At 36.6% G+C, this 24,600-nt stretch overlaps 1 protein-coding gene across 6 annotated transcripts in view; it reads left to right on the top strand.

Moving 5' to 3' along the window:
• Window positions 1-24,600, top strand: part of PTPRZ1 (protein tyrosine phosphatase receptor type Z1) — a 136,225-nt gene that overhangs the window by 96,768 nt on the left and 14,857 nt on the right. For 2 of the 6 annotated variants that reach the window (XM_026112986.2, XM_026112984.2), the window contains exons 12-19: window positions 513-4,086; window positions 7,773-7,917; window positions 15,049-15,140; window positions 18,454-18,539; window positions 20,643-20,663; window positions 20,826-20,922; window positions 23,077-23,159; window positions 23,910-24,044. In XM_026112986.2, coding sequence (XP_025968771.2) covers window positions 513-4,086; window positions 7,773-7,917; window positions 15,049-15,140; window positions 18,454-18,539; window positions 20,643-20,663; window positions 20,826-20,922; window positions 23,077-23,159; window positions 23,910-24,044 — 4,233 coding nt within the window. The remainder of the gene's footprint in view (window positions 1-512; window positions 4,087-7,772; window positions 7,918-15,048; window positions 15,141-18,453; window positions 18,540-20,642; window positions 20,664-20,825; window positions 20,923-23,076; window positions 23,160-23,909; window positions 24,045-24,600) is intronic. The other 4 variants (XM_026112988.2, XM_026112985.2, XM_026112989.2 and 1 more) reach the window with 3 other exon arrangements.

Here is a 24,600-nt window from a genome sequence, read left to right as displayed (position 1 = left end):
TTTAAAGTCAGACCATAAACGCATTAAAAAATCTGTTATTATGACAGTTTAATCAATATCAGAATATTCATACAAAACTCTGAGATATTCTGATAGCAAAATTATTTTTCATTGAGATGTGCCGCACCTACAATTGCATTTTATTAGTGGAAAATAAGCTAGAGCTTTCTGAATAAAGCATACAAATACTGCTAGTGGTTTTTATCTCCCAAACAGAGTAAAAGTAACACAACATTTTAGAAGTTATTGTGACAGGATTTTTTTTTTTTTTTTGATGGTATTGCAATTAAATAGTGTTTTTCAAGAAAGAAACATACATACAGGATACATACTGTTGCAGCTAAACATTTTTCTTTAAGAGCAACAACCTTTTCAAAGGTTTCTCTAGTTTTGTCTCCATTGTTTTCTGTTTTTATGGATCCAGGAAAATGTATTATTGCAGTGTTTGGCTTTGGTTTGTGTATTGTCTATAGACATTTTCAGCTCTCTTTGGCTATGATATTTTTTCAAAGGATGAAGTTGATGAAAAAGAAACAGAGGTGGATGAAGAAATTGCAGTGATTCCTAGCAGTGATAGTGCAATAAACCAAATAAGGAAGAAAGATTTCCAGGTGACTACACCCAGCTACAGTCAAGAGAAAATGGGGGCAAAATCTAATGAAGCTAAAACAAGTAGATACTTAACAAGAGAAGAAGAATTGCATGGTAAGGATGATGTTTTCAAAGCAGTTTATTATCCAACTTCTCCACCTGTTAGTGAAATTTCTGAAGAAGAGGAAGATCCTTTTCTGGAATCCCACACGATTACTGGAACCCCTCCTCAACTCACTGACTCCACCAAAGATATTGAAGAAGAATACATATACCTTTCTTCAGGCACTGATCCAACAAGAATAACCACTACTGGCCATAGTGAGGAAGATTTCTTACTGTCTACATTTAAACCTGATGAAGAATCAGATGACTTTTGGAGTTCCTTGCTTACCACCTCTTCAGCACAGTTGGTTACAGAGGAGACCTCCCAAGAAGACATCCTTCCTTCAGGAAGCCCAGATATAAGCATGCATGAAGTCCTTTCCCAAGGCTCCATTAAATATGTTTCGGAAGGTGTAGCACCCACAAGCTCTGATAAGCCTCCAAAGCGTGCATACTCCACTGACAGCAGTTTATGGTTTTATAATGCTACAGATCTGACAGCTCAATCTACTGATACATCGGATAGTAGGCAATTGTCTCAGACCAGTTATACTGATGCTTATGTTGAGGGATTAAAGCCAGCTACAATACCCTATTCCAGCAGCCCAGTGGTTTCACAAGACGCTTCAGATGCGGATTTAGAATTGCCACATTACTCTACCTTTGCTTTCTCCTCTGCTGAGTTACCACCTCATTCTCTCTCTTCAAGCTCTGGAGAATATGATTCTGCTTCTGCTGCCAGTGAGGTACTCTCTCAGACAACTCAACCAGTCTATAATGGTGAGATACCTCTTCAACCTTCCTCCAGTAGTGAAGTGTTTCCTCTAGTCACCCCTTTATTGTTTGACTCTCAGATGCTCGACACTACCCCTGCTGCATCAGGTAGTGATGTGACCTTGCATGCTACACCTGTATTTCCCAGTGTTGATGTGTCATTTGAACCCACCCTGTCCTCCTATGATGATGTACCTTTGCTTACATTTTCCTCTGCTTCATCCAGTAGTAAAATGTTTCACCGTCTGTATACAATTTCTCAAATGTTTCTGCAAAGTGCTACTCCAGCTGTTACAAGTGATAAGGTGTCCCTGCATGCTTCTTTGACATTGGCAGAGGGTGATACATTAATACAACCAAGCCTTGCTCAATATGCTGATGTGGTGTCACATCAGACTACTCATGCTGCTTCAGAGACATTGATATTTGGTCATAATAGAACTCACATATTTTCTCAAGTTGAACCATCCAGCAGTGATTTAAGTATGCATGCACTGTCTACAATGTCTGAACTTCCTTATGCTTTATCTAGTAATGTGGGATCCCTCCAAAGCTTTACTGTTTCTTATGACTCTGCAGAATTTGTGCATGATTCTATTGATGTATTTCGTCAAGATCCTTTATTTAGCAGCTATAACAATGTACTGGTGCATAAACCTTCTTCTGTAATATCACAAGCTGATACTTTGCTGCAGCCTACACACTCTCTATCTAGTGATATGGATTGGTCTGAAGCATACTCTGGTAGTGAGTCCCTTTTGCCTGATACAGATACTTTGACCATACTTAATGTTTCCTCATCTGATTTTGTAGATGAAATTACATATGAATCATCTGGGTTTAGTGATGTTAATAAGATGCTTCATAAAAGTGATGTTATACATGGAGATGAAAGAGAACTGCAGATTTCCTCTTCTTTAAGTGAAATGGCTTCCAGTGCTGAAAGTAAAGTGACACCTGAGCTTTCTACATATGTTTCTAATAATGATATAATTAAGCAGAATATGCCTCTGCAAGAAAGCACACTTCCTGTTTCTAGCACAAAGGGAATCCTTCCAGTCTCTCTTGCTTTCCCCACTACTAAGATATTTGATCTTGATGTTAGTAAACTTACCGAAAATCACCTTTCCGTTCAGCCTTTGCATGTTACATCTCCAGCCTTTGATGACACTTTGCTTAAGCCTATGCTTAGTGCAATCTCAGATCAAGCTCTCTCTGCCCCTGCTTATAGTGAAATGTTACCCTCAACTCAGCCGTACCTTTATGAGACCTCAGCTACATTATATAATGAAGCATTACTTCAATCCTCCTTTCAATCTTCTGGCAATAGCACTCTACTTAACACAGCTGCAGTTGTGCCTAGTGATCCAATATTGGCTGAAAGCTCCAGGGTTTATAAAGATAGTTCTACATTTGACCAAATGTTGCATCAAATGGCACCAGGTTCTGCTACAAATGAAACAATGCTGCATACTACATCTGCACCTACTGTTGCTGACATGTTGTCAAACACTTTTAGTAAGCCCACAGCATCACTTCAAGGTTTATTTGTGTCTTATGCGAGTGAGGAATATGTTTCATCCAGTTTTTTTAACAGTGAAGAAGTTCAGCAGGTTATGCCTTCGTTGTACGGTAGTGATGTTTCATTCCAGCTGACCAATTTAGAAAATACAAATGCCTTTCCCCCCCAGGCAGCAAGTGCTGTAACAGCTCCTTTCCTAACAGCTGATAATGTAGCTGCTCCTCCAAACAGCCATATCTCCTCCAGCATTTTTGAAAGAAGTGAGGCTACCAGTTTCTCTTCGAGTCCTGCAGTTGGTTTTGATTCTGTTCATATGCCTGCAGTTGTTTCTGATTCTGATGTGTCCATTCATCACACACTTCCTTTACCAAATGTACATGTTTCTGTTATGGCTGTTTCTTCCAAAAGTGAGATCCCTGTAACTCTGAGTAGGTTGCTGGTTCCTTCCAGAGAATCCTCTGGGTTGTCTCCCAGTATCATGTCCGGTGCTGATTTGTGGCCTTCTGTAGTTGAGGATGACTACGATGAGTATGATGATGGCTTCCCTGTAAGTAGTTGTATTACATGCACTTCCCATAGAGAAACTCAGGACATGGTAGTAGAGGAACAAAACACAAAGGTAAACAATAACAAGGATCAGAGTAACCTAATTATAAGTTCACATTCTGAGAAACCTGAAGAAGAAGAGAAAATTTCAACCACTGCAACAGACAGTCAGATAAACTATGGCATGGACAGACATAATTACACATCAGGACCAACTTTGACAGCAAGTGTGATACCTAAGAAGAGCAACGACACAAGAGTTTTGGAGAACCACATTCAAACTCCTAGTGTCTCATTGCAAAACACATCAGAGTCTAAGTCTTGGGCTGTTTTGACAAGTGATGAAGAAAGTGGTTCTGGCCAAGGTACCTCAGATAGCCTTAATGATAATGAGACTTCAACAGATTTCAGTTTTCCTGACCTTAATGAGAGAGACTCTGAAGGGGCAGTTGAAGCAGGTAACTCACAATTAACTCCTGGATCATCACAGTCATCAGCCTCATCTGTAACTAGCGATCACTCATCAGTATTCAACATCTCTGAGGCAGGTTAGTTATGGATAAGTCTAATGCGTACCATGGAAAGTCGTGAGGGGATATTTTTGTGCCATAGAGAACGAGAAGCTTTTCTACATATATTATAATGAAAGGAGAACATAACAGGGCCAGTGGGTGTGATTAAGGGGATTAAGGGGAGTACTGGGGAACTGGGGGTGCGTGTTGGGCCGGCTATCTCATAGATGCTACTTCTGTCTACTCAAAACAGCGCCTGAAACACTCTTCAGTGATAAGGTTACCATTCTGCCTTTGGATAGATGTATACTGTCAGCAGAAGTTGGGTGGTGCACCATCTAAAATCAGAATTTGTTTCACTGTTGTCTAATTTTATTTTTTAAGGTTTAAGAGGGCCCCAGGCTCTGTGCACAAAGATAAGTGCTGATCTTTCACAAATAAAGATACCTCTGAGATTCTGGGGTTTTTTTATTATGGCAGCACATTTTCTCATTATGTTTTATTTTGTATTCTCCCAGTTGTATTGAGCAAGGAAAAAGATGTTTCAGTTAGATTCTGATTCATCTTGTAAAAACTTTCATTTTCATTCTTAGTGCTTTTGCCACTTTCAAATTTCTGTAAGATGCCGACAATTCATACTAGATCGGCTTATGTGCAAAACACTAGAGCCAGATCCTCTTGCACTGTTTATATGTATTAGCATTTTCCTCTCTAATTAGTCCTCGTAAACTTAGTGAAACTAGTTGTGAACAATGATTCCAAGGATGAGTACAGAAGGCAAAACTGCACCTCATATGGATAAGAACATAATAAATCTAAAGCATTTATTTTGCATTTAAAAATACGTTGTGGAAAAACTTGAACTATTCAGACACATATTTGGATTGCCTCTTATAAGAATATTGAAAATCCAAGAATAAAGTCAGAAACAATATCTATAGTAATAAAAAAAGAGGATTAAAGTGGTGTTTTGTAAAATAAATTGAATGTGGGAATTTCGTTAAATATTCAGGGTATCTGTAGAGGGCAGCATCATCCAACTAATTCCACCTAAGGAAAAGAATCCATAAAGTATGTGATATTTTAAGCCTAGTCCTATAAATACCCAGTTAAATCACATGAGGTCATGTTACTCACAAGTAAAAGAATACTAATATGACAAGGTGATAGACTGGCACTCTGTGTAGTTGGGGCTAATGGAATGTGAAATAAAATAGAAAACATACTGAAGTTAACAGGAGTCCTACCTTCCTACCACGGTAGTCACTGTAAAACTGAATCTATAAGTGGATTAATCCAGTAGGTAAGTAGTTACCAAGTTGTATAAAACACATAATATGTTTCTTTAAAATTCAGCAAAAATAACATGAATATTTCAAAACTTACATTACTGAAGTAAATGGATATTATCATAAGAGATTTATAATTTACATAAAAGGTGTCATTTTCAATTATCCATGAGCTTGAATTGTTACTGATAGTAATTCAAAAGGATTATACATGACTGGAGTAGCAGTAGAACTGACTGAAAGTTTGTGTTCCAGATATTTTTGAATGACGCTATACAGCATCACTCCATGTACCTTACTTTTTTCCAATAAATGATGCCAAGTATTGTCTTTTAATAGACTGAAAATTATATGTGAGCATGTCTAACATGAAGTCCTCTGCAAATCAAAGACGTCTTTCCTTCAATTCAATTAAAAAGCAATTAAAACAAACAAAAACTCTTAGCTGAGAATGTCTGTATACATCAGAGTAAATTCATCAGAAGTTATGTTTTGTTGTTTTGACTATTTAATATTTCAGAAAAATTGTAATTTATAACTTTTCCAACTCTTCCTAGCTGTTGATGCATATTCTTGCTTATTCTGATTTACGACTTTCTTGATAGCACCTCTATGGCTACCTAAACCTTTCAATTTCAGTTTTAAAGCAGTAAGAGAAATTAATAGAGAATAAGTAATACAAGGGCTCTAAACATGCTGATTACTAAAGGTCAAAGAAATCCACTATAAATGAGTCTGCCTTTCCGGCAGTCATCGTTGGAGTAATGGCTAAGTAGGCAAGAAGCTGCCTGTTAAAAGAGAAGGTTTGACCATTTTTCATTCCCCATAGAAGGAAGGCTAATGGAATTTTATCATGCAATTCGAAGGAATCCTGTCATCACACAGATATGACCGAGTTTTACCCTGTGAATTAGTCCAGAGTTGGATAAATGAATATGAATGCTTCAAAGGGATCATATTCTGATCTCTCCTGCGTATATGTGGTTTCCACTGAAATCACTAGGAAATACTAATTTTAGCATACTCACTAGAAACTTGGGGACAGATTTTCAGAAGCAACTTCTAACACTGGCTACCACTTTGTGCCTTCAATCGCTTTGCACATTGAGCTTCAGGATTTAAAGAGCAATGAGAGATTTAGATGTTTGAGCACTTTGAAATAAAATGCAGAAGGTCTTGTCTGCAAAACATTGTTATACATAAAGCACCTAAATTCAAGAAAATAGAAGCAGCTAACCGCTCTTTGTTTTTTGACATCTTAACTAGGACACTTGCTTTGTTGTCATTTTTTCAGATCCAACTCCATTCCCTCCTTCCTTTTGTCTGAAAGCTTTTTATCCCTGTATGAATTAGAATTGGTTCCTTGAAATCTCAGTGGAGTGCAGCTAATTTCTGGACACCAAACTTCTGCTCTCATACAGCATTTTGATTGAATTACGATTGAACGCAAATGTAGAAACCATTTAATTATTATTTTTTTAATCCTGAGGTTAAATTCCAAGAAGTGTGCAAACGGTCATTTCTGCCTTTTAACTCATGTAAAGGCCACAAGTCACAATAAGCTGCACAGACTGAGAAAAAAAAACAGTCATTTTGTATCAAAATCACTGTTTTTATTTTTAGGGGGATGGCCAAAATTAAGATCCCAGGACTAGTCTCTTCCCCACTATGGTCTCTCATTTTAATGAGATTATAAAATATATTGTGTTAATCTTCATGTAGATTTCTATGCCCAAATATTTCTGTCATCCAGCATTAGAAGGCTGACAGAAATGTGAATTATAGACAATATAGCTATTTAAATAATAATTTGATTCCCAGTAAGGAGAAAAGGAGAAAATTAAATTCTCGCTCCAGTATAGTCATGAGGGAGTACTGTAATTGAATACAAAGGAAGCAGGATTTCTCCATGTATCTATATGGAAAATTACAGAATGGACAATGTGTTAAAATACAAAAGCCATAACTGCAGTACAGAGATTGCTTGGTGATTTTCCATTGTAGTAAAAATGTCCTATTACATTGTTAGTCAAAGAGAAGTGATTTGCATTATGAGTGGCAGTTTAATATCAAAGTGTTCTTTGCACTTTCCAATATTATATATTCGGATCCCTTAATGCCATTAACTTTCAGCTAATAGATTGATGAAAATAAAAAGCTTTCTTCTCTTAATTATATTTTAACAACAGTCTGCTCTTCTTACAAAGAGAAGTCTGCTGCTGGAAGGCTGAGTCACATAAGCTTGAATACTTTGCTTTACTCTCTGTCTGCTTTTTTTCTGTAAGCTGGTTTGCAAATGCATATATTCTTTGCAGTGCATAGTAAAAAAGAGAGGTAAGTGTTATTAAGTAGGTTCATTATAAGACACAGTCACTTGTGCTATGCATTTGTCAGAATTTAAACGTGGACTGTTTCAATTTTCTCTGACTGCAGAGGCAAGTAATAGTAGCCATGAGTCTCGTATTGGTCTAGCTGAGAGTCTGGAATCAGAGAAGAAGACAGTTATACCACTTGTGGTCGTATCAGCCCTGACTTTTATCTGTCTAGTGATTCTTGTGGGTATTCTCATATACTGGAGGTAAGTTGTTTGTTTGTTTGTTTGTTTGTTTCAGTTCTAAAGAGCTCTGATCTTAAAAAGTGATTGACATTATTGACCTGAACAGGCTCAATAATCTAGTCACCAGACTAGATCCTATCTTTCACAATGTGTTTGTGTTCCCAGATGTGCTATGGTGGCATAAAGCAATGAGATGGTTTCTTTCGAAAGTGCTCAGCTACAGTTCTCATTTTTGATTGCAGAGGGTGAACTGTTTCAAATAATTTATTTCCATATCGAGAGATTTTAATAAATAAATGATTTATGATTATTAATGCTTAGAAACCAAATGAATTGAGGGAGCAGTTGGGAAAGAGGAGGGGGAGGAGAAATAAATAACATGGATTCCTTTCCTATATTTCCAATTCATGAAACTATTAAAAAACAGTTATTATTGATTTAAGACAAGAATCTGTGGTCCTCAACAGCAATTAGCAATTCACAAAGGACTGTAAGAGTATGCTGTAGCTCACACTTTGTGTGAACTAGGAATAGGATAGTGTATAAATGTCTAAGATCACTTATTAAGTAGCCCTTACCATGTTATGTGACTAGAAGGTTTTCCTTATGTGGGATCCTTCCAATCTCAGAATCAAAATTTGTTCTTCAACTATTCAAACCATTCAGCAGGTAACTAAGGATGAGTTTCATGTACACGTACGTACTCAGTTTCCTTCATGGGTATGTGTCTCCATGATTTGCTAAGTTGGTAAGAAGATAAGAAAGAAGTTAAGCTAAAGAGAAGTGATAGCTGTAGAAAACCCTGATAACATATCCAGTGAGGATAAAAGACTGTATCCTGTGAAATAAAATCAACCAGGGACCATTCTCCAGCCCTGAGGCCAACCAGCATGGCCACAGCTCACTTCCATACAGCTAAAGTCTCTTCCCTCAAAAAACAGGGTGGCTGCATACGAATCACCTGATGGGCATGGTCTCTGGCAGGTGCTAACCTCAAATTATGGCTAGGGTTGTGTGGAAGAATGCGAGTTGGCCTGGGATAAAAACATACCAGGAAGCTTGTTAGCAATGTGATGGTATCGCGAGTTGGGTGAGAGTGCTCAAGCTTTTGCATGGCTCTGTTTCTTTGTCCGTAAAGGTGGAGTCTTCCTAGCGACAGTCCTTTCGTGCTGTCGTAGAGCTTTCAAAATCCACGCAGAACCCTAGCATGTTCCTTAGTGTGTTGCTTGCCAAGAAGGAAAGGCAGTGGACCAGAAAGGGGGAATTAGTTAAAACAGTTTGCTGCTGTGGAGATTCCTGCTATGTCGTGGTTGTCAGGAACTTGATTCCAACGTTGCTCGTACAGTACAGTGCTAACGTGCAAACAGCAATAGCAGGACCGTGTTCTAGGTGCTATACGAACAAGAGGAAAGGCAGGCTCGAACATCTTGCAGATGCTTCCAGGACCGTTTCTTTGTGGGTTTTTCTTTTTTTTTTTTCTTTTTCTCTACCCAATCTTGTTTAATCTAAAATGCATAACTTGTGAAGAACCAGGAACTAGAACACAGCCAGCCTGTCTCAGCCACTACCCGAATCATTAGGTTATGGTGTCAAAGTTGTGCTTACTAGCTTTTCTCCTTGTCTCCTGACATTGCTTTTTCTGTCAGACCAGCAGGCTACGTCCCACAGGGGGACAGGACATGTCTCCTCCCTCAATGGACTAAGAAACTGAGCGTGAGATGCCTTTGTTCCGGGCAAGCATGCTCACTAGTCAGCCAGCCTCTGGCATGATTAAAGACACTTTTTAACAACCAATTTTCAGAAGGATTTTTTCTTCTTTCAAAAAAAGTAGCTAATTGTAGGAAGAACTGCACAACTCATTTGTTTCTTTATTTCTAGTTGGATAATTATGCTCTTACCACAGGATTAACCAGTTAACCACTTTCATATTGAGAACCTTCTTTTTTCTTTTACATTATGCAACATGAGCATTCATCTTCCAAAGAGTTTCATCCTTGAAGCTAAATAGTATTTAAAATCTCTTCTATTTGCCAAAGAACACCATCCATTTTAAGACCCAGATTGTATAGTGAGTAATCCTACACATGTTACAAGCTTGTTTTTGTCAAATAACATTGTGTTCATTTAGTATTCTTTCTCTGGGAATGAACAATTCAGTAACATAGGTCTTTCAAAATAAAACAAAAATCCCGTTAGCAATAATATCTTCTTGAAGTTGAATTTAATCTTTCCTGTATTTCTTGTGTACTACAAAATAAAATATGGAGCTCTTTTTTTGTTAATCCTCCAGAAAATTTTCTTGGGCATTATGATAACATCAGCAGCATATTTCTTATTTCAGAGGAATGAAATATAAATAGTATGTATTGTAGGTAAGACTTTGTGGCCTTGTTTCAAAATGTGGGAAAAATTAGAACATTATTTTTAGTGTTATATTGTTTTCTTTGTGCTTGAAAAATATTTATATAAAAGATATAAGCATTTTTATGGTTAATTTTAGCAAATTTTGAAATAATTTGTAGAAGCTATCAACCTTTCTTTTTAAAATGCACTTTAAAAGCTTTCTCTTTTATGTGGGTCAATTATTTGCACTCTTTAAAGTTCATAAAAAGTTTAGGTTTGCAAGGAGGTATCATATATTCCTTTGGCAACAGTATTTGTAAAAACTGCATTGGTATATCCTAGCTGTGTGAGTGAGGGAATAGTACTCTGAGTTGTTTCCACCAATAGCTCCTGATTTGAATATGAAAAAGGTGTGTTCTTTTAAAAAAAGGTTTAAAAAAGCAAATAACTAGCAAGAGCTACAGTTTTCAGTTTTTCAAGGTTAAAAAAAGCAAAATTATTTTGTTATTCACTCAAATGATTTGTATCAGGAGAATAATTCTGTACCATCTGTTGTTTGGGTTTGTTTGTTTTTTTTTTTTTTTTTTAACATGAAATTGTTAATCGGCACTTGAGGAAATTCTCCAATCTCTTCACTATCCCATTAAACACAAGTACAGTCTTTCTGTGATAAAATACTCATTTATCTGATAGGGATAAAAGAATTTAATGGTGATATTGTCTAAAGAATGTCTAATTGCAGGTAGTAAAAGAAAACACACAGTTTTAAACTACTCTAGTTTTGTGTATCAAATCTTTTGTAATTTGATCAATTTTCCAGCAATGTCATTTTCCTTTCATTTCTCTAGCCTGCTTAAGATTACAGTGGAATAACAAGGAGATTCTTTTGCCCATTTAATGGCCTTGTGTTCTGGATAGATTTTTTTCTACAGCTTTAGAGAGAATTTTCTATTCAAACTTAGAGTCTTTCCATCTCTCTATATATCTGTCTACTTGACTGAGTCCTTGTAACATAGATGAATCAGGAATATTTGAATCTTCTTCTCTGTTCTTTTAACTTCTTGATGGCATCATCATTCCAATTTTGCTGAATTAACCTTATCTGTTGAGGTGATTGAACTTGAAAGTATCTCTGTGCTGACATATACTGGAAATTGCTTAAGTGTGTGTGTATTATTTTGAAACAGTCCATAGAGTTGATCAATGAGATTGAACCTGATGGCATGATTTATGGAAGATATCAGGTTATTTGTGCAAGTTAGTTTTCATAATGGTTATCTTAAGCAGGGCTTGGAAAATAGTAAAATAATAGGTGTCAGTGGGAGTTATACCATCCAGGATTCTTGTGTATATTTGAATCTCAGTAAGAGACGAGCTCTTATAACATTGTGAATAGCAAACTGCTAATACAGTTCCAGCTACGTGCCTATCTATAGAGACACTGGATATCCGCTAGCTGTCACAGAGTCTCCTAGAAGCTGTATGACAGCAGTGCTTCAGAAATTGCCAACCCAATGGCAGACAACACCCTGAGCAGTCATTTGCAGTTTTAGCTATCCCCTACCATCCTACATCTTTGAAACATAGCTATTAGAGAATGTTCATTTTCTTATCCATGGTTTAAGCTTGTACCTTGAATCCTGTGTTAGTTTTATGGAAAGAGAATTGAGAACCCACTATAAGGATATTTAAACTTGTACATGCAGAGACATGCTAAAAATGGATTTAAACTTACATAGGTTGCATCCAGGAAAGAAAAAACTGCTCAACTATATAACATCAGATTGTAAATAAAAGAGTTAATAACATTTGAAGACTAAAATTCCAGCCAATAATCTGTAATCATTTAAAAATAAATTCTAATAAGTATTTGAGAATACCTATTGGCCAATATTCTATGAGCAGAAAAGTTTGTAAAGTTCTCAGAGGAAAAAAAAATAATTCCTCTAAAGCCATTCTGGGTGAGCAGTGGGTGTGTCAGAGGCATGTTTCTGAGGTCTGACTCTCTTCCTCCGTGCTAACTTTTTCGAGGAGCAATTTCCAGCCAGTGTGCACTAGCAGTAAACCCTACACACGCACAAGCACACCCGCCCACCCCCACACAGTACCACGCTGTGCTGCCCAACTCCCTGACTGTCAGGATCAAGCTCAGAGCAATCCCTGCCCAGGGGTGAAGTAGGGAGCACATATCCTCAGCCAAGGTGCCTGCACACAAGAAAAAGGATGTTCACTGCAGTTTGAGGCATGGTTTTGTCCCAGACAATTCACATTTACGTGTTTGTTCAGATCTAGTATCCCTCCTGCTAAACTGATGAGCTGTCGCTGCATGGCTTCCTGTACAGATACAGACTGTAATTAATTCAATGTTTTAGCACTGTCTCATGAATAAAGTATGTGTTTGAAGAAGTGCAGTGTCTAAATTATGAATTACAGTTTTAGATTGGAGATCTAAATGCTGTGATATAAGGTGTAAATTAAATAATCGGGTTAACATTGAGTAATGGGACCTTTGTCTGCAAGTTTGAAACAGTCATCGCTTTTTTTATTAACGACGAGTGATAATTAACAGGAGACATGATTATTAACATTAGATTTAGTCATGAAGGTTTTCACTGCTGACGCAGAAGCAGATGGAGTACCTATTTATGAGTCTTATTATAGGTTAAATCAACTGCTATGAATTTGTCTCCCAAATGTGTTAAGGATGTAATTTATTTTCAGCCACAATTAACTTGTTAAAGATTAAAGATGCAGTGGCTCAATGAGGTGTAGTCAATGTACAGCATATTATGAGGGCGTTTTAAGCAAGGCTTAAGATGTGAGAAATCATTACACTAATTAAATTATTTTTAGATTAAACTTTTTTCATGCATAGAGATAACTCTGTAATGTTATTACATAAACTTTATGTATGACCATTGTTCAAAAGCATTCTATTATTTGATGGAGCACATTTTTTTGTGTTAGTGCTTTAGTGTTGGGGTGGTTGGTATGTTTAGTTTGTTGTTGTTATTTTAGTAAACATACTAGATTTGAATTCACAGTGCCCAGTGCACGGGAGGTCAGACTTTCCAAAAGTTATTAGTGATTTGAAGTATTTTAGTATGTTTACCATTTTTCACATCCTCCTGAGACTGCCTCTTGAGTATTATGCTAGCCTTGAGAGACAGCATCTCCCACCCCAGTAGCCATTCGAGCTGCTAATTCTGTGGGATGCTTATCTTGGAACCTCTTTAAATGTAGAAGGATGTTCCCTAGCACATCCTGAATGTGATCTTGGTCTGCATTCAAAATATCAAAGTACATAATCAATAGTCCAACTCCAAGTGTGTCATGGAAAAATCAAAAGCCCCTCCATGACTGTCATAAATATGCTTTCAGAGGGTTCTAGCTGGACTACAAATATGGTTTTCATGTGAATCACTAGAATTATTTTGCATGCCCAGATTTTCTTGTTTGTGTAACTGTCCACTTTCTCTTGCATTTTAAGAGAATCTTCACTGTACACAAAGGCAGAAAATTCCCAACACATTCCAGGAGTATCTGTGTGTTTCCCTGAGGCTTAATTCAAATAAGCTTAGCAAAGTCTTTATGATTTACATTAATGGTCCCAGAAATAATGATAATATCCCCATAAACCTTTATTCTCCACCTGTTTCTCAAAGTAGCCTCAATGTTTCTCTTTGATTATAGCAACCATATGGGGGATTTTATCTGCACAGTGCTACTCATTCACGGGAACAGTATGGAAGGAGAATTTACAATAACACTGATTACATAAAATACCAGTGATCATACAATAGCTTAAGACAACAGCTTTCAAAGAACAGAATCTTGTAAATATAAAATGAGATTAATATTTTCCTGATGCATATATTTCCTTTTAATTTTAACCAGTTGTGAATAATATTTCAAACAGATTAAGTGACCCAGAGTAAAGATTGCTATTAGCATGTCTAATCATCTGGAGATTTTTTAATTAAGGAGGCTTTGCAATGCTTACAGCAGCAGTTGGTTATTTAGTCCCTTAAATAGCTTGGACTCTTAACAGATGCTGTTCTTATTATCCTCACATCTGGATTGCAGTATGGATACAAATAGCATTGTGGGTTAAGGTTGATTCCATTTGTATTCTTACATCAATGTTTCTGCAACAGAGCTAGCACCTCCTGGAGTCATAAATTCCCCTGTTTCTGTCTGTCAGCTTTTGGAAATCCTCCTTGGTTAAGGTGTCCCTCAGTGTTGTGACTACATTATGAAAAGATCATTTAGTCCCAGTCATGGTAGTTCCACAGCCTCCATTTTAATGTTGCAGGGCATGTTGCCATCTACATTTCAGTGTCTGTGGTAGGATCTATTCATGAATTACGATAACTGATCTCATATGTTGCACCATCTTCAGGCTAGCAGGAAAGGGGACAGTGATTATTTGGGCAAATTTGGATAAGCAAGGAAGACAGTGGCTTTTTATTATACTTGAAATTGTTATGCAGCATGTACAGTAGCTCCTGATACAGAGTGCCTCTCAGCCTCCACTATGTCTGATGTGTGCTCTATCTTCTGCCTCCGGTGTAAGTAAAGATGCATAAACTGTATATCATGCTGAGCTAATGTGGTATCTTCAGGTTGTATACATAATTTGGTGGGGTATTGAGGGGCTATTTATATTATAGCAGTTGTATTTGACGTTCCATGGGAATTGGTTTTCAAAACCATGATTTTTATTGTGACTTAATAACGACAGAATTCCAAGAGATCTCAGCTAATGTTTTATGTTTGCAATATTTGTTTGTGTTTCTTACCCTTTAGGAAATGTTTCCAGACAGCTCATTTTTACTTAGAAGATAATACATCACCTCGAGTAATTTCTGTTCCACCAGCTCCAATCTTCCCAGTCGCAGGTATTTTTTGTCAACTATTTTGTGGATTGGTGTTAGTTATTGAAAGATGCTCTTTGCATGTGCCAGTATGAATTCTTCACGTACCTTAACATCTGTAAATCAGATATTTGTGTCCTCTTACACTAATAAAGACAGGTACACTTGATGGAGGCAGAGACTAGTGATACTAATATTCTCTCCTGTAGGAACGCATAAGAGAAATATCCTTCCCTTACAGCGTTTCAGAGAGATGCTGCATCTTCTAGCCAGTGTCATCCACATTTGAGCTACACTAGTCAGCTCTAATTCACTGTCCCAAAGCAGAGGATTATACCACGAACATATTCTGCTGTATTTCTTCTTAATCATTGAATGTATAACCTATGTATAGAATGTTACCTTTTGTTTTTACCAGCAGGATCAGCACATGCCTCACCTGTCTGCTTTTCATGGGTGTTTTTAACTCGCTGATATATTTTACTAGTATATATTGCCAGTAGTAAAATTCTCTGTGAGCCTCAGATAAAGTATGATACACGAATGCAAAATATTAGCCCCTCCTGTTTCCATTTCCATTGTAGTTATTTGGAGAAGCTTCTTCTCTTTCTCTCTTCAAAGAATATCGGAGGAGCGCTATGCAGCACTCCCCAGCCCTTTCAGGCCAAGTAGAATGAAAAACACATTAAATAGGTTAATTCTGCAGGTGATCCCGAGCTACATTTTCACACATGAGAAAAGAATATCTTGCTGCATAAGTAACGCTATTTCAAATGGTGCAATTACATGGGGAAATGAGTGCCCTCAGAATGACTAAAGGAAGCAAAATCAGCCCTTGTGTAGGTATCTAGTGAACACATTTAATTAAATAAATTCCAAACTTTAGTTTTCTCTTGTAACTAAATTGTAGGCATCTTTAAATGTGTCTTGCATTGATTGCTATTGTTAGAGACACATAACCTTTTTCTAAATGGTTAATAGGCAGGGACATAGCTTGATGTTCAGAGAATATGCGATTATGTATGAATGTCAAGTGGCATTCATTATGTGAAATTTCTGTTCTTAGTCTCTATCGGTAACTGTATTGCAGTACAACTGTGTAATTTCCTTGCAATTTATTCTGACCAACTCACCTCAGGGAGATAGTGTTTTCCATTCATTGAAACAGAATTACACTTACCGCTATTTTGAGTGCTTAAAATATGTGTTTCGATGCTGGTGGTTTTACTTCTAACAAAGCTGATAAATATTAACTTAAAAGTGTTTTTAAATGACTGAAATGCACATGAAGTATTTTATGGAAAAATTCCAAGTGCCAAGGAAATATCTTTGTTTCATTTTGTGTGCAGCAGATGTCAAGTGAGCAGTTTTCGTGTTTTCTACCGCATAATGTTTCAGCAGTATAATTTTACAACCATTGAGGCTAACCATGATATTATTTTGGCAAAGAACCTAGGAAGAGCATTCTGTAACTGCTAAGTTTTATTTTTTATTATAACTATGACCACAAACACATTCCACAGATATTATTATTATATATTCAGTTTTCCTTCCGTGGAGCTCTCTTGGCAGAGGTAGAAGATTCACAGTTATGCAGAGAAAATGCACTTCATAATATCATTAAAGGAGGCATTTACTATAAATAATGAATTACTGGGTAGTATTAGGAGCCAATATCAACCTTTAATTAGTATCAAGTGATACCTACCATCCAGAAGTCGAATATATTCCTGGAGCCAGAGGTGACTAAATGGGAAATTAGCACTGGCCAGAAAATAAAATAGTAATAGCATCAGACCTGAGATCTCTTTTTTCCTTATTGTCCATGCTCATTGGGTCATCTACTTTCCCTTTGGGTTTTGTGTTTGCATATCATAGAATAAACACTTTATGCCAGGTTCCTTCTCCGGAGTGTGAGATAGTGTTACACATTTGTTCAGCTTCTCTTAGGCTTGACTGGATAAATTCACTTTTTGTATTCAGGTCCATTCATGTAAGTGGAAGACCAGATGGATCTCAATACAAATCAACAAATTCTTGGTAACTGAAAGCTAAAATTATTTTATGGCCTAAATGATGAACATCTGTTGATATAAATAACAGGTCCCTGTAAAATGTTTTTAATGTTTCCTTCTCATATGAAACAGTGATGAAATTGCAAATTGTGAAATAGAAATGTTTTAAATCTGTGAAACACTTAAAGAAAATCTTTATTCTTGAAAGCCAAAACTAGGTAAAATAATATGGTCTTTAACAGGTAATTAACAGAACAGATGACTCTGTTTACATAACATATTTGCAGGAAAGAAAAGATTAAAAGTCCCAAAGGTTTTTGACATGATCCCTAATGAATATTCTACACAAAAGTGTTTTTTCTGTGTTTATATAAAGTAAGAAGGAGTTTTCCTGAAATGTAAACATCAGACTGAAAATTCAGACTCAATATCAGGACACACTGGGCACATTTATAGGCTGAGAATGTAGACATATTCTTTGTGGGTATCCAGAAAATGTTCTTGTATGCATGTCAATTCCAATTTACATAGATTAAATGATGAAAATGATCTTCACTTAAAACTTGAAGTATAATGCCTGAAGTAAGAGTTTGTAGTTGATACTCCCAGGATCAAGCATTATTGCCAATGATTAGAATATCATAGAATCAAGGGGGAAATGGGGGGGAACTTCCCTACTGGAAATTCTCTTGGAGTAAAAGAGGAAGGTTTGCTGTTGTTTCCTTTGGATTTAAATGCAAACATGCAACACATCAGTAAAAACTGTGCTGCTGTCATAATGCTGGATTAATTTCCTAGGCTTGGGACTATGTAAATAGTCTCTCAGAGTCCCAGTGTCACATTAATCAACCTAAAGCATCCTGACTCCTCTGCCTGATCATTCTTCCTCTCCCAGTATTATCCAGAGCTCTGCTCCTGCTGTCTCCCTTTCAACACGTTGCAGAAAATTGCTAAGATTCTCAGTTCTCCTTTATTTCGCAGGGAGTTTTGCATGCTCTTCAATTTCCAGACAAACTTATCATCTTGCAGAGTCAGCGTGTTGATTTTGGAGGTTTAAAGACAGAGAAAGACCTATGTGGGCATTTTCCATGTCTTCTTTCAGAATAGCCCTTTAGAAATGTACAGGTGTTAGAGAATGGTTTTAGAAATGTTGTCAGTGTTAGAGAGTGATTTTAATTTTAAGGAGAGACATATATCCAAAGTTCATGGTATAAATTTTATTTCAGGATGTTTTGTGGATTGCCTAAGTATGAACTTCATTATATGTCACTCTAGCTTTTTGTTCTTCATAAATATATTTTTTGTCTTTTCCCACTCCTAAGATGATGTTGGAGCAATTCCAATAAAGCATTTTCCAAAACATGTTGCAGATTTACATGCAAGTAATGGTTTTTCTGAAGAATTTGAGGTATGGCTCTATGATGTCATCTTTCTTTTTTAGCACATACAAATAACTTTAGATTTAAATGCAGATGGAAACAAAGAACTGGGCATTACGTTCTGACTCAGTGACCAGTTTCACAAACGTGTAACCTTGAGCCCAGTAGAACTGCTCATGTATAAAAGCTAGAGCGATTTATTAAAGCTAACAGGATTGGGATGCAGAGGGGGATGGTTATCATTGTGAAAAAATGTTAAAGGTTGTGTGAATAACCTATACAATAGTTCATCAGATATAGATGTAGACTTAAGCTTTTCCAACACTAATGCCAATTGAATTTTGCAGAAGCTACCCACATTTGCTTGTTCCATTTACAGAGAAAAAAATATGGAAGTAATAATGAGTACACATGACAAGACTTCTGATTAACAGGGGAGCTAATGTAGAGTCTTCATATATGGTAGTGAAAGCTTTACAGTTCCTTTCCTAAAGTATATGGTTCATATGAGGTATTTCAAAACTTTGAAACATATACTCTTATCATGTAATATGTCAATATCAGCAAAAGTAACTAATGAACTTCATTATTTTTCACATTCATACACGTTATGACTAAGTTAAAGATAGATGTTTGTTCTACCTTGTCATTTATAAAATAAACATTATAAATCCCGACTCTGTAATCAGAGCTGTGTTCCTAAAATTCTTGACATGTATTTTCTAATAAAATCACTCCACTGAGACAGAAACAAGATTGTGTATAGATCTCTGTTAATTTGAAATATGCTTGTAGTAGTCCTGCTGCTAAGACAATACTGAAAGTAATTCATACTTTCACATCTTTTGGTTTTGCTTTTGTTTCCCCATCCAATGAATTGTAATCTAAGAGACCAAAAACTCTGTGTCATTTATCTAAACTAGCTACTTCATCAACGTTTCTTCTCCAACTCATATAACATTCAGAATATCCATCTGATTGTGGGATGAAACTTGTAAATACTTGTAAATGTCTATTACATGCTCATATGTGAAGCTAATCATGTGCATAGGCACTGACAAGACTGGGCTCCATATAGGCTGGCTATTAATAAGAGGAAATGCATTTCACTGAGCCTATACCATCTTTCATCCTTATCATAACTATGACAAAGAACCCACTGTTCTCTTCTTCTCTTGGAAATCCTTTTTTGATTTACAGAATACCCCAGAATTAGTGACCTGACCTTTTTTCTACCAATAAAGAACTTACAAGTTATATAAGAATTTAAATATAGCCATTGTCTTTGCAGAATCAGCATACACTTGGAGAGGGGGGCATGGGCATGTTCAGTTCTTTATTTATATTGCATGATACAGTTCATATTTAACATCTAATTTAGCAGTCTGTAGCAAAGCTGGTAACCACTTTTCATATATATATTTAAATAGCTGATGAGGAAGATATTTTATCTTAAAATAAATCTGAGAAAACATTGGGAAGTATTATTATAGTATTTTTATTCATGGCAACATATTTCTTAAATAACATTGTAAGCCTTATAAATGCTTGAGTTTCCTGTGAATTGAAGTAATCAATAAAATACAAAAAAGTGAATGGAATTCTGTGAATTTTATAGACTTTGTGCCTTCCTTCTCAAGCCTGTCTCCTGCAGGCAGTTTTTATAAACACACTGAGAAACTGCTGGTAGTTAACAGTTCTCCAGTGAAGACTTTGCAACTGAATTCAAAGAGAGCAAGAGCATTCGTCAGAGAAACTAATGCAGTTATAAGGACCAATAATAAGTCTTCATAAATCCTATGAACAGTTAAATACATAGATAATCTGACTAAAGTCAATGATGTTGCTCACATACATGCGCTTTCCCAGGCCCAGTGTATAACATTAAAGATAAGAAAACAGATATCAGTATTTTAACAGGAAAGTCATTTCAAAGTTCAGAATTGATGATTTATTTTGTTTTTAAGAGTTATGTCAAAATATTCAGCTTTGTTGTTATTATGGAGATATATATTGCATGACCATAACTGTTTTCCATATAGTAATTGTAATTTATATAAACACTTTTATCCATTGTTCTGTGCTGTGGAATTTGATTTTTTTTACTTTTTTTGCATTCATTCCCTCATTAGACACTGAAAGAGTTTTATCAGGTAAGGAATTATTTCACTGCATTTCTTTAGCAATGAAGTAGTTGTAAAATATCATAGATAATTGGGTGTAAGGTTGTGGTTTTTCATGCTAGCTTACTGTATTTTAAGACACTGTGTGTATCTTAATATTTACTATACTGTGATGTACATTTTTTTTTTCAGGAAATCCAGAGCTGTACTGTAGATCTAGGTATTACATCAGACAGCTCTAATCACCCAGACAACAAGAATAAGAATCGATATATAAATATTGTTGCTTGTAAGTAAATGCTTCACTTGGTATTTTGTGTAAGAAATCATTGTAAACAAGTATAGACTTATATGGTATTAGAGGAGGGGGGGAAAAAATTCTGGACTGAAAACTCTGAGTACTGCTCAGCAAAATGCCTGGAAAGGAAGAGACCAAGATCTCACATTTCTTCAAGCTAGGCCTCTGACATTCTGCTTCTTGGATGAACATTTGTTAGCAAAACATATTTGTGTCTTTTGTGATGACCCAAAGGGAATGGGAGATTTCTTTATAATGCCATTATAAAGCCAAAGAAGCTGTGTTTTGATTGCAAAATTAATCTATCTTTAAGCTGGAATAATGATTATTTATCCTCTCTAGAAGCTGCACAATCCCAGGATATATTTACTGACATATATAAATATAAATTTACCAGTTTTACATTGTATTGTGCCCAGCCATGATGTAATAAATCCGTTTCATTAGCCAGGACACGTTTTCCAGTTTCTTTGCCCTCTCTTTGAAGCCATTGTCTCTGACCTCTTGATCATTTTGGTGTCTTAATATACTCAACTGTCTATAGTATTTCAACTTTGTTCTGCTAACAAGAAGCTCTGAATTAAATATATGTTCAACATTCAATGGTACTAGAGCTTTATAGATAAAGAGACATGATCAGTCCATCTGGCAAAAGATAAAGGAAATTGTACACCAGCAGCAGCCATTCCACCTGGCTGAAGATACCTCTAGAGGGAGGGGAGGTCAGGGAGGTTCCTCTGCCGTTCTGTGAGTTTGTACCTGATGGTATGGAGAGCAGTAACCTGACTTTGCTATCAAAGGGCAATGCTCATGCAGTGTGGGATGGGGAAAGAGTATTGTGGCAGCTTTTCTTCTTATCAAGTTTTGCACCAGTCTTTGGCTTCATGAAGGTTTTATGAGTGAAGGTTTTATGAATGTTGGCATACTTTGACCCAAAGGAGGGTCAAGTCTGGAGTAAAAGCTTTGCCCACTGGCTCTGTGAAATGGTGGATGTGATACAGTTCGAGACTAATGTCTTTACATGTAGGAGTTTACATGCAAGTCAGTGTCTGACCTCTCATTATAGTCAATGGAGTTCTTGGGCACATTCAATTGTCCTGCACAGGTGACCAGGGCCATCCAAGATATCCTAGGGCATCGTACCTGCCTTTCTGCTGTCGTTCCAGGGGGTGTGGATCTCCCACAGGTCCTGCGTTACAGTTTCAAGCCCCTCTCTGAGGTCTCAGCTATCTTAGGGCATCTGAAGTAGCAAGAAGTGCCATGTGCAGCAGAATCAGGTCCCTATAAACAATGGAGGCCACAGAAAGCTTTAGCTGACCCTAAAGTAGTCACCTAGTTGACTGAATAGACAGTCAGCTGAGAGCTCTTCAGCTGACCAGCTCCATAGGCTCCCATAGGTCGCCAGGCTCCAGGCTCCACTCTCTTTACCTTGAAATGAATCTCTCTCAAGAAAGGAATCAGTTACCTAAGCACTGTGCGTACCATCATTTGAGATATCACAGGGCATCCAGGACTGCTGTACAGGCTTGGCAGTCATAACACAGGACTTAGAGAACACCTGTACCCTTCACAAGTGGCAGACGGAGGTTATAGGGGAACAGTGCCTAAAATGACCCTAGATGCTTCTGTTCAGGCAAATAAATTGTGCACCTCAATATCACTGTACACACTATATAATACTGAATACCTGCAAATAACATTAGGCTTTTTTACCATGACATTTTACTGTACAGTTATGACAAACTCACTTTACACTATCATCCTTTTTGTTCATCTTTACCACAGTAGGACTGTTTTTCTCAAGGGACTCAGATTTCCAACAGTTGCACATTTTGAACTTCCATGGTCTTCACAGAGCTGTACACTTTTGTCATATGCAGAGAAGATCTTTTTTTTTTCTTTTTAAAAGTGTTACCATTTACTTCTGAAATAAATTTCTGAATCCATGGATTGATTAGGTTATATTTCTGCAAGCTAGAACTTTGAATCTGATTCATACCTAAGTGCAGGGTGTTTGCATATGCGATTGTCACTGTACTAGCTTATAAATATTGTAAAAATCTGTTTAAGTATTTTTTAAACATTTTACAGAAAGAATATGATCCTTGCAGACAACTATGCTTATTTTGTCCTTTTTTAATACAGATGATCATACTAGGGTTAAATTAGCACAACTTGCAGAAAAGGATGGAAAACTGACTGATTACATTAATGCCAACTACGTTGATGTAAGTGCATTTTTCTATCTGCCAATCCATTCATCTGTCAGAAGAGTCTTTTCTCTAAATACTGAGGCATGGAGGTGAATAGACTTAATAAAAAATGCATCATAATATTAAAGGCTTTGTTAAAAAAACTTTTTGATCTGACTTAAACCCACAAAGTGAAGTGCAGGTAAATCTCCAGTTCTTTCTTGAATCCATCTTGATATTGTAGCAGCTACAGCTTAGTGAAGAGCTTTATGAAGCATAAAATGTTCTTTCACATCTGAATTGTTTCAGAAGCATTTCACTTGTGAATGTTTATTCTTTTATACATTTTCGGTAAGTGGTTAATGCTTCTCCCTGGGATAATCTCATGAGGGGAAGATGGTATTTGGCTGAGAGCCTCATAGAGATACCATTTATTCAGTTTTCGCTACACAGTAGCGTTAACGTGTGAATGATCTTGATTCATTTCTTAAACCACTATCATAACAGATGTCTCATAATCACTATCATGTCAACATTCTCCCGGAACACGGGCACTTGAATATATATCCTATTTGTTGGAATGATAAACATTGACATAACAGTTCCATTCATATGTCATCTGGTACCACAGGTGTTCTGTGAATTGCATAGTTATAAATTCAAAAGTACTTAAAAGCTCTTGAGATTCTTTAAAAATAGATATATAAAATGTCATGTACTCCTCCCAACCTTCTTTTGCTTGCGGACTGTGATTTAACAAGTGTCATTTGTTATATTTCAATTTAGGGCTACAACAAGCCAAAAGCCTACATTGCAGCTCAAGGGCCACTAAAATCGACAGCAGAAGATTTCTGGAGAATGATATGGGAAGATAACGTAGAAGTTATTGTGATGATAACTAATCTTGTTGAGAAAGGAAGGGTATGAGTACCTTTGTCTGTTATTTATCTCTCTGATATTGATAGATCTACCTCTAGCAGGCTCCTTCCTCTCTTTTAAAAGTCTTTTTTAGGCATTTATTGAGAAAAAAAAGCAATAGTTTGTAGTAGTTGCTTGTATTAGAATTGGCCATAGAAATATAAAGATGAGGATTTGTAGTATGAAACTAAGGAAAGCACTCAAACTCCATTTACAACAACTGAGGTCTTGAAAATACCATGTTATAAATAAAAAATTGTCTTATACTAGAAAATGCCTTCCTGGATATATTTAGGAGTGGCCGGACTGTGGACCATGGGCCAAATTCGGATAGCAATCTGTTTTCTGTCAGTCTCTTTCCCAAGGGTACCTTAGACTCTGGAAAGGAGACAACTTTAAATGAAATTAAGTATTCTGGATGTTCACAGGCTACTCCCTGTTAACATTCCATGGCACCCACAGTTCCTCCCCCATCATTTGACTAGATATGCATTAGTCCCATGAGCAAAAATGAGGTAATCTCTTATCACAGGTTGTGTCTTCATCTGATTACTTGAGG

Source organism: Dromaius novaehollandiae, chromosome 1, assembly GCF_036370855.1.
Source record: "Dromaius novaehollandiae isolate bDroNov1 chromosome 1, bDroNov1.hap1, whole genome shotgun sequence".
Classification (NCBI taxonomy): domain Eukaryota; kingdom Metazoa; phylum Chordata; class Aves; order Casuariiformes; family Dromaiidae; genus Dromaius; species Dromaius novaehollandiae.
The sequence above is the reverse complement of the archived record's forward strand: the minus strand, read 5'-3'. Positions and strand labels throughout refer to the sequence as shown.